The 15332-nt window shown below is 44.3% G+C and overlaps 1 protein-coding gene across 2 annotated transcripts in view; it reads left to right on the top strand.

Moving 5' to 3' along the window:
• The first annotated feature begins 402 nt into the window (after positions 1–402).
• Positions 403–15332, top strand: part of IGFBP2 (insulin like growth factor binding protein 2) — a 62191-nt gene continuing 47261 nt past the window's right edge. The window contains exon 1 of one of the 2 annotated variants that reach the window (XM_083431077.1): positions 403–1137. In XM_083431077.1, coding sequence (XP_083287203.1) covers positions 711–1137 — 427 coding nt within the window. In that variant the 5' untranslated portion in view covers positions 403–710. The remainder of the gene's footprint in view (positions 1138–15332) is intronic. The other variant, XM_083431076.1, reaches the window with a different exon arrangement.

The raw sequence follows: 15332 nt of genomic DNA, 5'->3' as shown, positions 1-15332 counted from the left end.
ACCCCATGATTTTCATTGAGTACCTATTTTAAGTTTGCTGTGCAGGGATTTACAGGGTTATTTCCCTTTATTATAGCACAACAACCCTGTGAGGTCGGCCCTGAGAGCCTGCCCCTCCTTGTCAAGGCCATCACACCCAAACTCTTCGCGAGCTCTTTGGAGAGGAAAGCCAAGATACAAACTGCTGCCGGAAGAAAGCTGCACCTGTTGAATTGTTGCCTGTCGCATAACAGTTAACCACAAAGGAAGCCCTGCCCTACCTCTCAAATGTTTTATGGGGGGGGGGGGGGCAAAGGGATCTCATCCCCTAGAGGTCTGTGGTCTCCGTCGAGGCAGGCAGGGCAGAACGCGTGACCGTGTGTGTGTGTGTGTGTGTGTGTGTGAGAGAGAGAGAGAGAGAGAGAGAGAGAGAATGAATATGTAAGAGAGAAAAAGTGGGGAGGGGGACTGAGAGTGTGTGAGAAAGAGAAAGAATGTGTGTGTGTGTGTTTGTGTGTGTGTGTGTGTGTGTGTAAGAGACAGACAGACAGACAGCGCGAGAGAGGGGTGGAGCAGAGCGGAGCCCAGCTCCCTCCCCGAGCGCGCCTGCCTTTAGGACCCAGCGGCGCCGGCGCGCCCGCCCCTCTCTCGCCCCGCAGCACCTGCCCGGCCGGCGGGCGCTCTCTGGCAGGCTGGCTGGCTCGCTCACTTCGCGAAGCGCTGCCGCCACGATGGTGCAGTTGGTGTTGCAGCCGCGCGCCGGGCGCTGCTCCTTGTGGCTGGGCTTGGGGCTGGCGCTGTGGGCGTCTCTGCCGGCGGCCCGCGTGGCGCTGCCCGAGGTGCTGTTCATGTGCTCTCCGTGCACCGCCGAGCGCCTGGCCGCTTGCGCGCCGTCGCCGCCCGTCTCGTCGGGATCCGAGAGCGACGCGTGCCCGGAGCTGGTGCGGGAGCCCGGCTGCGGCTGCTGCCGGGTGTGCGCCCGTCTCGAGGGGGAGCCGTGCGGGGTCTACACGCCGCGCTGCGCCTCGGGGCTCCGCTGCTACCCGCGTCCCGGCGCCGAGCTGCCCCTGCAGGCGCTAGTGCAGGGCCAGGGCACCTGCGCCCGACGGAGCGACGCCGCCGAGTACGGCGCCACCAGCGCCGAGCACCGAGCGACCGGTGAGTGGACGGGGCGCCGGTTCCGCGCGGGGGGCTTGGGGGGCAACTAGGGCGTCAAATGAACTCCCGCCCTCTGAGCATGTGCAGTGTGCTCCCCCTCTCTCCAATTCATTGTAGAGATCTATTTTATTGCTATCTCCCACCTTCCCCCCCGAAGAGCTCAGGGCGGCGCGCACGGCTCTCCCCCTCCCCATTTAGTCCCCCCAACAACCCTGTGAGGTAGGTTAGGCAGAAGGGCGGAAACTGGCCCCAGTCATTCATTTGAGCTGAGTGGGGAGTCAAGCTGTGTTCCTACCCGACCCTCTAACCACTACACTACCCTGACTCTAACCACTAGGCTTGAAAAGACGTCGGGCTTACTTCGAACAAGGGGTGTCCCAGGTATTGTTATGAATCGACCTAATAACAATGTATTTAAGTGAGTGCTTTTGTCATCTCTGAGGATCCCGTGTGGGAAATTGGCTGGCCAGGGTAAACTAGCTGTTGGGGCAGCAAGCAGTAGAAGAATCTGGTGTGAAAGGATATCAGGAGTCAAGAGTTGAACTAGTGAGCAGACGCATTATTGTGCAGGGATGGGGAAGGAGGGAGGCATGGGGAGCAATGGGTGAACACAAACATTGGGGAATTTGATGTGGGGTGAATGGGAGAGGAAGGCCTTATGCATAAGGATCTTGAGGTGGGTCACAGGTAGTTTGGGTAAATTTGACAGGTGTGGGGCTGGATCTGAGGAACAGGCTTCCTATTGTATGCAAAATTAAAAGAGCCAATGTGCGGTATGTATTATGCAAAAATGAAGATACGACAATAGAGTTCTGAACTATTAGTAACTTCATATTGATGTAACATTTTTATATGTGACTGTGTTTTTGTAACTGTTTAAGATGTACATTATTGCTTCAGTGTTTCGTACACCACTTAGAAACATTTTTAACACATAGAAACTAAATAATCCACTCTACCCTATCAAGACTGTAAGTGAGATGCCTTCTATTTAACGACTTTCCTGCGTGAAAAGTTGCGTGCAATAAGCAAGTGTGCTCACAAAAGGCTTCGTCAGACTTTCCAACATAGCACGCTGGCTTTTTAAAGGCAGGATAGTGGAGAGAGAGCAGCAGCAGCAACATTCAAAAATATGGTCCATCACAATTCTGCCTGTTGGTTCTGTGGCACAAAGATTCTCAAGAGCTAATTTACAGTCTTAAATTGCAGCCCTGGCTTCTGTGAGTGCACAGATATTACTCTGCTGTGTCTTGCGGAGTAATATGTGAAGTGTGAATGAAAATTATATATCTTTTTTCATGCAGTGGACATGTGTTTAAGAGCTGTCCTCCTGTGGCACCCTGACTCATGTCCTTGGGAATGTTTAAGAACATAATTTGCCATTTAGATGTTTGTGATGTACCTGTGGCAGACATATGAAGCAGCCAGAGGCAACACTGCCTGAGTTTAACTTTCTTTGGTCATCTACTATTAACTTCCCTTGTCTAAGCAGCTAAAGCTATAGGCCAGGAATGGGAAATTACTCCACCAACTACAGTCAGCATGACCAATGGTTAGGAATGCTGGGAGTTCCTCAATTTGAGGAACAAAGGCTCCCCATTTCTGCTGTAGAATGAAATCCAATGTTGCTCATTCTCAGAGCAGACCCACTGAAATCAGTGGAATACCTCAAGTCCATGGGTTTCAATGGGTCTACTCTTGAGTATGACTGAGTTGGATATCACCCATTATGTCCTGGGGGGGTCCTGCAATTGATTGTTTTTCAATTGATTGTGGTAGCTCCTACCCCTTGGAATAAGCAGCTAGTTGCAATGACATTTTAACTCACGCTGACCAAGGTAGAGAATGAAGGGTTGTATGTGTGGGTCTGTATCTCTCATATTATGGTTTGAGGTGGGAAGAAACTCTCCTATAAAACCAGTGTGTAAAATATAGGTATAAACACACAGCTTCTGTCTGACATAGGCCATCTTCACCTGCAATAAGTACTTTGTCGTAATCTGTTTCCAAAATGAGTTGTTGACTGTATAATTATCTCAGACGTTTCTGAATATATGTGTGTGGACTCACTTAACTTTTCACACACATACAGCACACTCACAAGCCTTCCTGTGGGAAAAGTAAACTTTAAATTCAGCAGGACTCACAGAGGGTAAATTATCATAGCTGAGTGCTAGGGGATCTGTCTTGTGTTCAGAAGTTCTCAGGTTGAATCCCTGGTGTCTCAAAGCAGAGCTGCCAGAAACCCAGGAGAGCCTCTGCAAGCCAGAGTAGAAAGTATTGAACTAAATGGATAAATCAATGGTCTTACTCGGTAACACAGGAAGCTCCCTTATGCTATGTACTTAGGATTGCAGCATGAAACAAAATGAAACTTTTCTACCTGGGCCCTGAGCTGCATAGGGTTCAGAAAACCATGAGCCTTACGGAATAAAAGGAATGTGGAGTCAGAACAGCGGGGGATTGGATGAATGTGGATTTTGGATTGGACTACTTTTCAGCTATAATAAATGGTTCACCTTAACACTTTGTTTCATTGGTGTTGCTCAAATTAGCTTCTTAAATCCTTTTGTAGCAGTTTCCCTGATAACACTTTCAAAAAGCACACTGACAGCTTTCTCCATGCACCTCAATATTGTCCCGAGAGATGGTAGATGGAAATGCAGAACATAACCATAATAGTGTAATGATAAAAGTGAGGAACTCTGAGATTTAAAACCGGAGAGGTCTAGGAAAGCAGCACAGCAAGCTCAAATCATTGAACCACAGAAAGCAGGACTCCCATCAGATAGGCTAAGATTGTAGTTTTTGGAAATGGTTTTAATCTTCATTTAATTAAGTTAACTTTTCAATCGGGGGGGGGGGGGGGGACTTCACATAATGTTGTTTGTTCAGTATTGCATTCCAATACAATAAAAAATGAGTGTGTGATGGGAGGTTTTCCATGATAAACAGAGATGGCTAACTGGGGCAATTGGTCTTTGCTGAATTCAAGTGTGGAGACGGGGGGGGGGATAGCTTAAGATCATTCTCAGGAGCACATGTTAAATTATTCTGAAACATACTCTGGCATGTTCTCATCTGTCAAAGAGCTGATTTAAAAAAAAATTATTTCTGTTTTACGTGCAAATCCCACGGACTGCATTTATTTGCACAGAGCAGGTTGGGGTAGAAAAACCCTTCTCTTGACTGGGGATTGGAATGCAAAACTTGTATGCAATTCCTAAATTAAGGGGTTGGCAACTTTTATTTTGTCCCTGATGAGAGTCAGGAAGGTTGCCCAAGTGAAACAAGGAATAAGACTGAGAATTCTCCTGCTGTGGGCTTCGGTATTGTTTAATCTTCCACTGAGGTCTGGGCTGCCAATCCAGAAAAGGCTGTAGGCAGAAAGAAATACAAATAATCCACAGCAAGAAACGGATGCTGTTGCTGATTGCAAAAAAGGCTGTGGGTATTCTGGGGAATGTTGGAATGAAAATATCAAGTCTGTGCAAATCAAACTGACGGGCCAAATAGAGCTGTACCCTTTTGGGGTCCAGTTTTATAAAGTCTTAAACCTTCACTTCTCCCCATGAAGTTACTCAGTGCCAATTAGATTGACTGAGGTAGTGTCTCGATGCTATTTTGAGTGGATTTCCTTCCTCACTTCTGCTAACAAGCAACTGCATTCCATCCATTGCAGGCATGGGTAGATGCAACCAAGAGTCGCTGCCAACTGTTTTCAGTACAGTGGTACCTCGGGTTACAGACGCTTCAGGTTACAGACACTTCAGGTTACAGACTCCACTAACCCAGAAATAGTACCTCGGGTTAAGAGCTTTGCTTCAGGATGAGAACAGAAACCACCCTGCGGCGGCAGTGGGAGGCCCCATTAGCTAAAGTGGTACCTCAAGTTAAGTACAGTTTCAGGTTAAGAACGGACCTCCAGAACGAATTAAGTTCTTAACCCAAGGTACCACTGTATAGCCTTCCAAATTCTATGTGTAATGAGTCCTTGGGTTTCATTCTAAGCTCCTGAATGATAAATATCCATTTGGCAATTGACCCCAGACCTCAAAGGACTGTCTGTAACTCTCATCCTTACTGACATAAAGACAATTTACTGAATGAGGACACTGGCAATTTTTTATTTGAAGTTTCAGAGGCTAAAGGCTGCTGACTGCTTATTATGTTAATTCATCAATGTAGGAGAATACTCATTTCTGAAAATAGACTAAAATATGTTGTGAAAACCAGGATACATGGACCTGGTTCCTAGAGAAAGCAACCAGGAACCAGGAGGAACCAGGAACTGAGGAGGCTGTGTAGCCTGGGAAGAGCTGCAAGGGCTAGACCTTTACTGGGCAGAGGGGGCCACATTTGTCACTCATATCTTGGATAAACATGTGATTATCCTCAATTAGCCTTGAGGATTCATGTGTGCAGTTGGGGGTTAGATCATTTGAAGAAGAAGAAGAGGAGGAGGAGGAGGAGGAGGAGGAGTTTGGATTTGATATCCTGCTTTATCACTACCCTAAGGAGTCTCAAAGCGGCTAACATTCTCCTTTCCCTTCCTCCCCCACAACAAACACTCTGTGAGGTGAGTGGGGCTGAGAGACTTCAAAGAAGTGTGACTGGCCCAAGGTCACCCAGCAGCTGCATGTGGAGGAGCGGAGACGCGAACCTGGTTCCCCAGATTACGAGACTACTACTCTTAACCACTATATCACACTGGCTACCTTTATGCAATGACCATTTTTGGTATCTTCAAACAATAATGATAAATTTGGCTACAATAGTCTCTATAGCAATAGCAAAGGTGAATGCTACCTGGGAGTTAGCCCTGGTGAACTTGAAAAACCCTGAGTCACCTTTGTGGCTGTGGTAGGGACTAACTTTGTAATCAACGGCCAACTCCGCTTGTACTTTCAACAGACTTGCGAAAAATGAAGATATTGCTTATTTATGTATTCACAATGTTTCTGTACCACCCCATTAACGGATGTTCTCCGGGTGATTCACAAAAGTTAAAGCCATGACGTACGGAAATGGAACATAGACATAGAACTGAGGAACAGCAGAAAGTCAATGGGCAGTGTCTAAACCCTTGCCAAAGGATGAATGAGTAGGGATAGGATGAGAAAAGAAGTTTAGCTCTGTTGGTGGAGAGAAACCCAGCCAGGTGGTCAGTCTGTCCATCCTAGAGGTCCCTAGTCTGTCCTAGTCTGTAAGTGTCATGGTCTAATCTGGGGTGTCTTTTCGGTGGTCTTGAAACCCCTTGATCAAAAGCTGCCTTGTTTCCTTGTCAGTGCCCTGGCTCAGGACTCTTAACTACAACATCCTGAAGCTGGTGTAGTTAATTTTTCTCTCAGTGGACACTTTTTTAAAAAAAAACTGCCTGCAAGGGGGAGGGAATAAAAAGTGTCCCCCACTTCTTCCTTGGCCAGAGCAGGCCAACAGAGCTTTGGAAGTGATTTATGTTTCACCGCTTAAATCTCCATCTCACTTAGGATTGCTCTGCAAGGCAACTGGGTGAGAACTAAAGTTAATGCAGCTTACACAAGCCAGTTCCCACAAAAGATCATCAGCTAACATAACGTTGAAAATGAGGAATGTGCACATCAGCAGGGGAGCACTTCAGGGATCCTGAACTCTTCAGTTATTAGCCATTGATATTGGATGCTACAGAACTGGGCTCCATAAACCTATTTGACAGAATTTCTCCAGGTTTGAATAAAAGGATTGTATGTGGCAATTTTATTGTAACCCCCCAATCCCCAACCCCACACTTCCTTCCATTTGTTGCGGAAGTATTCTTGTTAGGTTCCCACCCCCCCTTTCCTGTTCTCTCACCTTGTTAACTTGATTGATCATCCTCTGTTCCTCCCTCGAGCACCTTCTTAGTGCGCTTTTACACATCTGATGTAATAAACTGTTGCTGCAGATGTTCCAGAGGCAATAAATCAGCTAGTCCCCAAGAGATCATAGGACCATCACCTCCTAATGCACAGTATTTCTGTGGAGTGGATTGGGTGTTACAGCTTTTCGTTTGTAGGGTGTTTTTGAGTTGCCGTTCTGCCTCTGCTTTCAATGTTTCCCAAGTTATGGAGCACTGCTAACTGGTCAAGATCCTGGCAGTATTTTATTGCTATTGGAGCTGTCACTGAAATTGCCGCTATCACAGCCTGTTTTGCACTTTTCCAGGAGTAGCACTGGTGTAACAGAATTTTGGAATGGTGGGAAGACCTAGAACCATTTCTGATCATTCCACAGAGACTATCCTTAGAAAGACAATTCAGATGCTCCTTGATTTTACAATGCTGGTTATTTAAATGTACTAGTGCAAGCTAATAAATATCAAGCAAGCAACTAACTGAAATAAATAGAGGCTTTTGATTCATGTGGCTGTCTTTCTGTGTGGGTGCTATATAACTGTGGACTTCGGGAAAATATTTTGCAAGACTTTAAACTTTTTTCTTGCCTTTTAGCAGATGTTTCAAACATGCCTTGCTTCCTTTTCTTCTAGATTGGAGGTGGGTGTTAACTGAACCTGGCATTGCCAAAGGAGGCTGTTGGAGCTTCTGGACTGTGGAAAACCATAAGCGGTTTGATGGGCTTGAGTACAGACTAACAATTTGGGATGTGTTTGTGAGGAGTGTGAGATACAGAATGCATTTAAAATAAAATAAAATTCTGTAATAATAAAACCTGCCAATCAGTGCTAGCACAGAGTCTGGAACAGCTATATCAGTTTTCCTTGCCAGACCTATAACATGACTTAAGACAGGGATGGGGAATCTGTCGTTGGACTCCTATAATCCCTGCTTATAGACCATTCAGGCTGGGGTTGATAGGAGTCTGAAGGCCAGCAATATTGTGAGGACCACGGGTTAGCCACCCCTGCTGTAAGTGATGGTCCAAAGTTACCCAGTGTTTCCATGACTATGCTGGAATTTTTATCCAGGTGTGTTAGCACCATAATTCCATTTAGCCCAGTACTCTTATCTCCAGCAGTTGCTAAGCTTGGGAAGCTTACAAGTACAGGGCAATATTGCATAGTATGTGGATTTAAGCAAGACAAAGTAAATAAGAGGAAATAGAAATGCAAAGAAGACGGGAAATGTAATCAGAAAGCTATCTAGGGGGAAGGGAGGAAGGAGTGGACTCGAAAGAGTCAGAATATATGTGAGGATAAGAAATGTTGATGTTCTTTTTATTGAAATAGAAAACTAATAAATATTATTGGGGGGGTACAAGTACAGGGCAATAAAAAACAGCCACTTCTTGATAGTTTGTCTCCAGCATCTGGTCACTAGAGATATATCTGATTATGGATGTTGCATTTATCTGTCATGGCTACTGCACCTATCTCATCCTTCCATGAGTTTGTCTAATCCCAAGCAATATTATAGCATAAGATGCTTAAGATCTATGGCATCTTATTGATTAGTTATTGCTGTCCTAAGCAATGGGTTCTGCACTTTTGAAATGATCTGATTTGAGCAATTTGAGACCTTAAAAAAAATATTAAAGATTTTCTTGGTTTACAAAAGTACGTGCATTGTCTCTATTTTCAGGTTGTATTTTCTACAGATCAGTTATATTTCTTTTGAGACATTAGTGTTGTACACAGTATAAGGTTGGGGAAGGAGAGGGGGGGTGGTAAAACTTATATTCTTTTACTTAGTGTATGTGTGGAGTTTAGCTCTCCCCTGGTATGAAGAAGAGTTAAGAAAACTTGTGACCTTGCCTGGAATTTAGCCTTTGGCCTGATGCAACATTAGTTCAGTACAGACGGTTTTACAAGTTCTGCTAATGGAGATTTCAGTAATTGCAGTGCCCTGATCCATGGGGTTCATGTTACACGAGCATGTTTGGGCTAGGAGGAGGCACAGGATCATCCTTCTCTTTGAAACAAGAACGACTTTTCAGGCATGAGAGAAAATCTGAAAAGCAAAGTCCCTTTTTTAAAAATAGAATTTGAAATTGATGCCGAAATGTGACACTAGAAAAACATAGATAAAATAGATGTTGCTTCATTTTATAATGCCCTGCTCAGATTTAACACACGTGGTGGCACTTCGCAGAGACCAGTACTTTGATACCTAGCAGTACAGTTGCAAAAGGTTTGGATGTTTTTCCTGGACCTAAACATGGAGTACAGAGAGAGAAGTTTTGTGCCTGTTGTGGGGTTCTTCATCCTGTCTTGAAAATACTTATTTACCTTTAACCTTTCTATTCTCGTTATGCATCTTTGTTTTCCCTATCTAGTGCAGTTTTATAATCCACAAGAAACAGGATTCTTTGTTCCCAGAAGCTTTCGCTTGAACCTGATCAATGCTGATGTGTGTGCATGCTTGGTTATGGAAGTTTCCATTCATACAAAATCTCTATATTGCAGAAATTTTGTGATTTTTTTAAATAAACATTTAGCATCTTGCACATATGTAAAGGTGTTACAAAGGCCTCTTTCTGTAGGGTAGCACTAATGTCCTCCTGGGTATGCCATCCTGAATTTCCATCAACTTTGAGGGAGCCAGATCCTAGTCTGATCACTAAAAATGTCATCCATTGATATTTCAGATAAAAAAGAGATTCCTTCAGCATTTACCCAATGACATGACATACTCACCCAGTTCTAATTATATCCTTTAGTTTGCAGCAGTCTCTCACAATTGCATACAAGTTTGTTCCTGTGCTGATGCATTTCTAAACTCATTGGCAGTTCAGTTAAGCTTCCTTTATAAAATTGTTCCTATAAGCGGAAACATTTTAATATTGGGAAAGTTGAGGCAAATGTCTCTCTCTTTTTCTCTCTCTGAAAAAAATCTTACATTGAACTGAGCTCTGGCATCAAAAAGAGAGTTCCAGTCATCTGTCCTGTGACTGAATCTTGGTGGTCCTTTTTTAAGCATTCAAACAATATGCAGTGGTACCTCAGTTTAAGAACAGTCCAGCTTAAGAACGATTTGATTTACAAACTCCGCAAAACTGGAAATAGTGTCTTGGTTTGAGAACTTGAATCTGAACGGTAGAAGGGCACCGGCGGTGTGAGGCCTCATTAGGGAAAGTGCGCCTCGGTTTAAGAACGGTTTTGGTTTAAGAATGGACTTCCGGAACGGATTAAGTTCATAAACTGAGGTACCACTGTACCTGCATATATAACTTGTGATGATAGCTCTGCACACACCTTTTGCCCTAAGGCTCACAAATTATGACATAAAGACTGTTTTCCATCTTACACTGTTGCTGCTTGATATAAATAACTGGTTCTACCAACACCACAGAGCAAGATTTGAATATAATGATTCCCAAGTAATGCGAGCTTGTAGAGCATAGATAGATAGATAGACAGACAAGCAGATAGTTGTGCTTCATTTCTGGCACAGGAAGCCCACATGTGTGTGTGGCCAGCACGACCATTTTATCCCAGCCACATCCACCTGCCTTGCACCTGTTGACTGATGCAGACTAAGGAATGTTGTGGTTGTTAAGGAATAATCAGTGCCACATGCCATCCCCACTTTCTGTAGGAATCTTCCTTTGCATGTGCTGCTTGATTCAAGCTGCTCCTGCAAAGGAAGAAAGTGCACTCCTGATTTCTCTTCTGAAGTTATTTCACCTGCCCACCCTCACCCCCGGCCAAAAGAGCTCAGGATCCTGCCTGCTAGCCAGATCCTGTTTCCCTGCCTCTGCTCTATCTTGGTGCAATCTACCTCAGAGCTCAAGCGAGTGAAGAAGGAAAGTGACTTTGCATTTATGGAACACATGGCAAGCCTCCCACATGCCCCCTCCTCCTGAAAGGATGTGCTCACACCTTACTCCGTGTAGCTGGCTTTCCGCAGTTCCCCTCCATCTGGTGCTTTTCTATTCAGAGTCTGGCACAGGGCCACTGAAAAACAAAAAAGGCAACCCATAGCAACAGAAAAGGAATGTATAAAAAGACTTCTTTAACAACACCCCCAAATTGTTCTTGTAAAATCAGGCAATCTAGACTACTGTAACTTCTTCCCACCTTTGGTTTCCATTGAGGCATGTGGGAACAGGAAATGGCAGATCCCTAGCACATGCCTTATCAAAGTGGTTTCGGAATAATGTTAGACCATTGAGATTGCAAGCAAAGTCCTACTGGGTCAAGCCAAAGTCACATGTAACCCAGCATCCTGGGTTGGGTAGAATGCAGAAGGTCCGAGCTCCAGTTCCCATCATCTCCAAGTGAGACTGGGAATGTCCCATGCTGGAAACCTTCGAGTGTTGTTGCCACTCTGTCAACAACATTGAGCCAGATGGGCCAATGGTCTGATCTGCAGAAGACACTATCTATGTTTCTGTGTTGTCCTGGGGCCTATCAAAAGCCAAATGCAGGACCTGCTGAATCAGTAAGCATTACTGCAGAATTGGATTGAGCTACCAGAACTGAATAGCAGATTTCAAGCTTGTGGGGTGACCAGACTCCTAAGAACCAATTCCAAGAATTTTGCAGACCTAGAGGTACAGTCATACCTTGGTTCTCGAACACTTTGGTACACGTATGTTTTGGCTCCCGAACACTGAAAACCTGGAAGTAAGTGTTCCGGTTTTCAAACGTTCTTTGGAAGCCGAATGTCCAACGAGGCTTCTGTGGCTTCCGATTGAGTGCAGGAAGCTCTTGCAGCCAATCGGAAGCTACACCTTGGTTTTTGAACGGTTCCGGGAGTCAAACAGACTCCCAGAACAGATTAAGTTTGACAACCAAGGTACCGCTGTAATGTCAACACTTCTTTCTGGTAGGACTCTTGGTGCAACATGACAAGAGTGTGATTTGGTTGGGACCCCATGCAATATTAGAGTGTGATATTATTATTATTTTATTTTGTGTACTGCCTTATACTCATGAGTCTATACCCACAATAGGATTTTCTTATCCTTTAGCACATAGTGACGGACTGGCATAAAGAAAGGAAATGCCTTCAACTCCAATTCTGATATTAAAGAGTGGTGTCAACTAAAGAACAATTTGGGTGGACCTTTTTAGACTTGCCTGACCTTGTTGAGACTAGATCTTGGTGTCAAGATCAACAGAAATCCAGCTTAATTTCTCTAGTCGTTCTTGTTGTTAGTCACGTACATGAGCTGACCTTGTGCATGTCTCTGTACTAACAAATCCCATGAAGGTGAATTTGTGGCTGAATTTGTAGTAGGCATGCCTGTGTTGCAAAGACACACCCACTACAATAAGAACTCCTTCATAAGAGGATTGTGGAATTGGCTGCACCATTATAACTATGAAGCTGCTTTCTACTGAGGGTGGCTGCAGAAGAAGAAGGGGAAGAGAATCGAAGCACAAAGCCTATTCACAGAGGCCAAGCCACAATTTAGCAATTGCATCTGAATCGGACTAAAGTTGCACAGTCCGGAGACTGCAGTGTGTCATTATATAGGGTTAGTAAATGGCAAGGGTCTCTCAGAGAAAAGTATTTCTAGTGATCATAATTTGGGGCAGGGGGCAGAATTATCACTGATTATGGCAAGACATCATCTGGAATGTTATCCCACTCCATATAACGGGATCCAGTTTCTACCCAGCAGATTTTGGCCAACCTGAGGAGCTAATAGTTATTCATTCTTCATTGGTCAACTTCACACAGTGTGGCTCTCACTCATCCACTAGAACAGAGGGAGGCAGAAGCAGCTCTACTACTTACAGAACAATGGAAGGAAGCACCACACATTTTCTCTACCGTCTATAGAACTACAGACTTGTGGACCTATCTCTTTTTCGCCCCCTACGAAAGAGAGCGAAGTACCAGTGGGCCAGTTAATTCCCTCAATGGGTGATGCACAGTATGTCTAGATTCTGGGTCAAACCCTGCCATCCAAAGAGTATGGTGATTCTACCTTTGGCAAATAGTATAGTTTATAGTATGGTATTTGTTTGTGTGTGTGTGTGTGTGTGTGTGTGTGTATCATAAGAGAGGCAACCCAATCCCACTTGTGCGCTTACTTGCTAGTAAGCCAGTGGGACTTTCTCCTAAGAAACAGTGTTTAGGATTGCAAGTCCAGTGAAAATAATTTCTTTTAACAGAACAGTAATATTTTAAACTAAATTCTTTTGGGATTAGGGAACAGAGAGAAGCCCTGATGATTTCCCTGACTTGCCTGGATTTCCCTGACTCGTGCTTGTTTCTATTATGTATTTTGCATTCTCATTTTGCATTTTTATATTGTGAATAGCCCTGTGATCTTCAGATGAAAGACAGTATACAAATTTAATCAACCAATCATTTAATTAATTATAATGGTGGTGATGATAACAACAACCAAGTGATGCACAACCAGTTAAATTTATCGGGAAATTGTCTTCGCCTCAGACCACAGAACTCATTTTAACCACTGAAATCTATGTTGGGCTGTTTCTTTAATTAACAAGGAAAATAAGTCTTTTCTCACTTGCTTTCCCTCAGCCCTCCCTTTCCAGACAACATAAAATTACAAGCCCTTTACAATTTACCACTCCTGTTGCATCCTGGGGGATCTCTCTCCAGATGTTCCTGACCGCGGTTGCAGGCATGCTAAAAAAAGAAAAGAAGCTGCCCTCCCATAAACCTTTAATTGATCCTTTTATTCTCCCAACACATGTTGGAACAGGACTTTGAAAGAGTTTAGTCAGTACTGCATGACTGCCCATCCTGCGGGAAGATACAATCGGTGAAGCTCTTAGCTTATATGTGCTTAATTTATAGCAAAGGTGAGAGCGGCTTCACCTACCCTTCGGGCAACATCTTGCCTTGATGTCGGCGAGCCAGCTGAGTGTCTTCCTTGTGAATCTGCAGCTCAGAGCCATGATTCAGTGTAAAGTTATGTCTCTAATAAAAAAGAGAGGGCTGTTTTGTTTTATCTTGGAGGTGCAATTACTTTAGAGGCTGATGGGGGTGAAAAACAGCCCACGGGTAATAGCGTATATATGTTACTGTGGAGTACTTCTGCACCTAGGAGGGAATTATGCCAGGTTCAGTCCAGGTAGGTCTTGGACTGTCCCAGGCCTGAAATGCTGGAGATCTGTTGTCAGTCTGTGTAGACAATACTGTGTTTGATTGGCTAATGGTCTGCCTCTGTATAAGATGGTGTTCTGTGTTCTTTGAACAGCTTGGGCAATTTCCCTGCACAGGGCATTGAGCCGAGGGGGACTAATAATAATAATAAGAATACCTATATTTATATGGGTACCTACCCAAAGTGAGGGGGAACGCAGTAAATTGTGCCCTTCCTCAGGGTGCCATATTACCAAAGTCCACCCCTGCTGACAGTAACCGCATTAAGTGACTTATCTGATTTAACTTTCATAATTTTATGGCCCATTGTGGGTTTCCAAATCTTTTCAGTTGTTGAAACTTTTGAATTATCAGCTCCAAGGGGTTGTGTGTGTGTGTGTGTGTGTGTGTGTTTAAACTGGGAGATTTCTCCCTCCCCTCCAGAGCAACAGCTTGTCTTTGAGCAGCAAAAATGTTCCAGCTGACTTTGAAAGCAGCGCAGGGGTAAAGAGAGAGAAAGAGGGTAAATGTTTAACTTTCATTTCTTCAGTAACAAAACAGGGTAGGATGTTAACTTAAACTACAGCCGTTCCCCTTCTCTCATATAATGAACTGCTGCTCCCTATGGAAAAGCGGACGAGGCTCTTGAGAAACATCAGCTTCTGATGCAGACATCGCTATAACAATCCTCCACAAAATACCATCAAGTGGGCTTATTGCAAAGGTAAATGGCCTTCATCTAGGTCTAATGAAGAAGGCTTTCATATATGTTCGCTGTAATTTTTACATGGTAAAGGAGCCTTGTTGTGTTTGTGTTTTCACTCAGTATCAGCCACCCTGCGACGGCTAAGGAAACACTGGATGGCACCAATGCCAGTCCTCAGAGCAGACATAGTGGAGTTAATAGACAGGACTAAGTTCCATCCACTAATTTCAGCAGGTCTACTCTGAGTAGGATTTAGGAAATTTTGAGGATTGCCCCAACTTCCCTTCATGTTTCTGCAGCGTGCTCAAGCTTGGGGACAAAGTACTTGCAAAGCTGCCACTGGATCCCAATCTAGGATGTGATCTGTATTGGGGACCCCGACACTTTTCTACTAAAAGCAGGGGGAGAGAACCTCTGTAAAAGTACAATTTGCTCCAAACAGCATCTTCAAGGGGCATATAGAGACCAGGAAAAAGCTGATATTTCAGCAGGAAATGGCC

The sequence above is a fragment of the Podarcis tiliguerta genome, assembly GCF_965153285.1.
Source record: "Podarcis tiliguerta genome assembly, chromosome: 1".
Classification (NCBI taxonomy): domain Eukaryota; kingdom Metazoa; phylum Chordata; class Lepidosauria; order Squamata; family Lacertidae; genus Podarcis; species Podarcis tiliguerta.
Note: the sequence above shows the minus strand (reverse complement) of the source record. Positions and strands in the feature narration are given on the sequence as shown.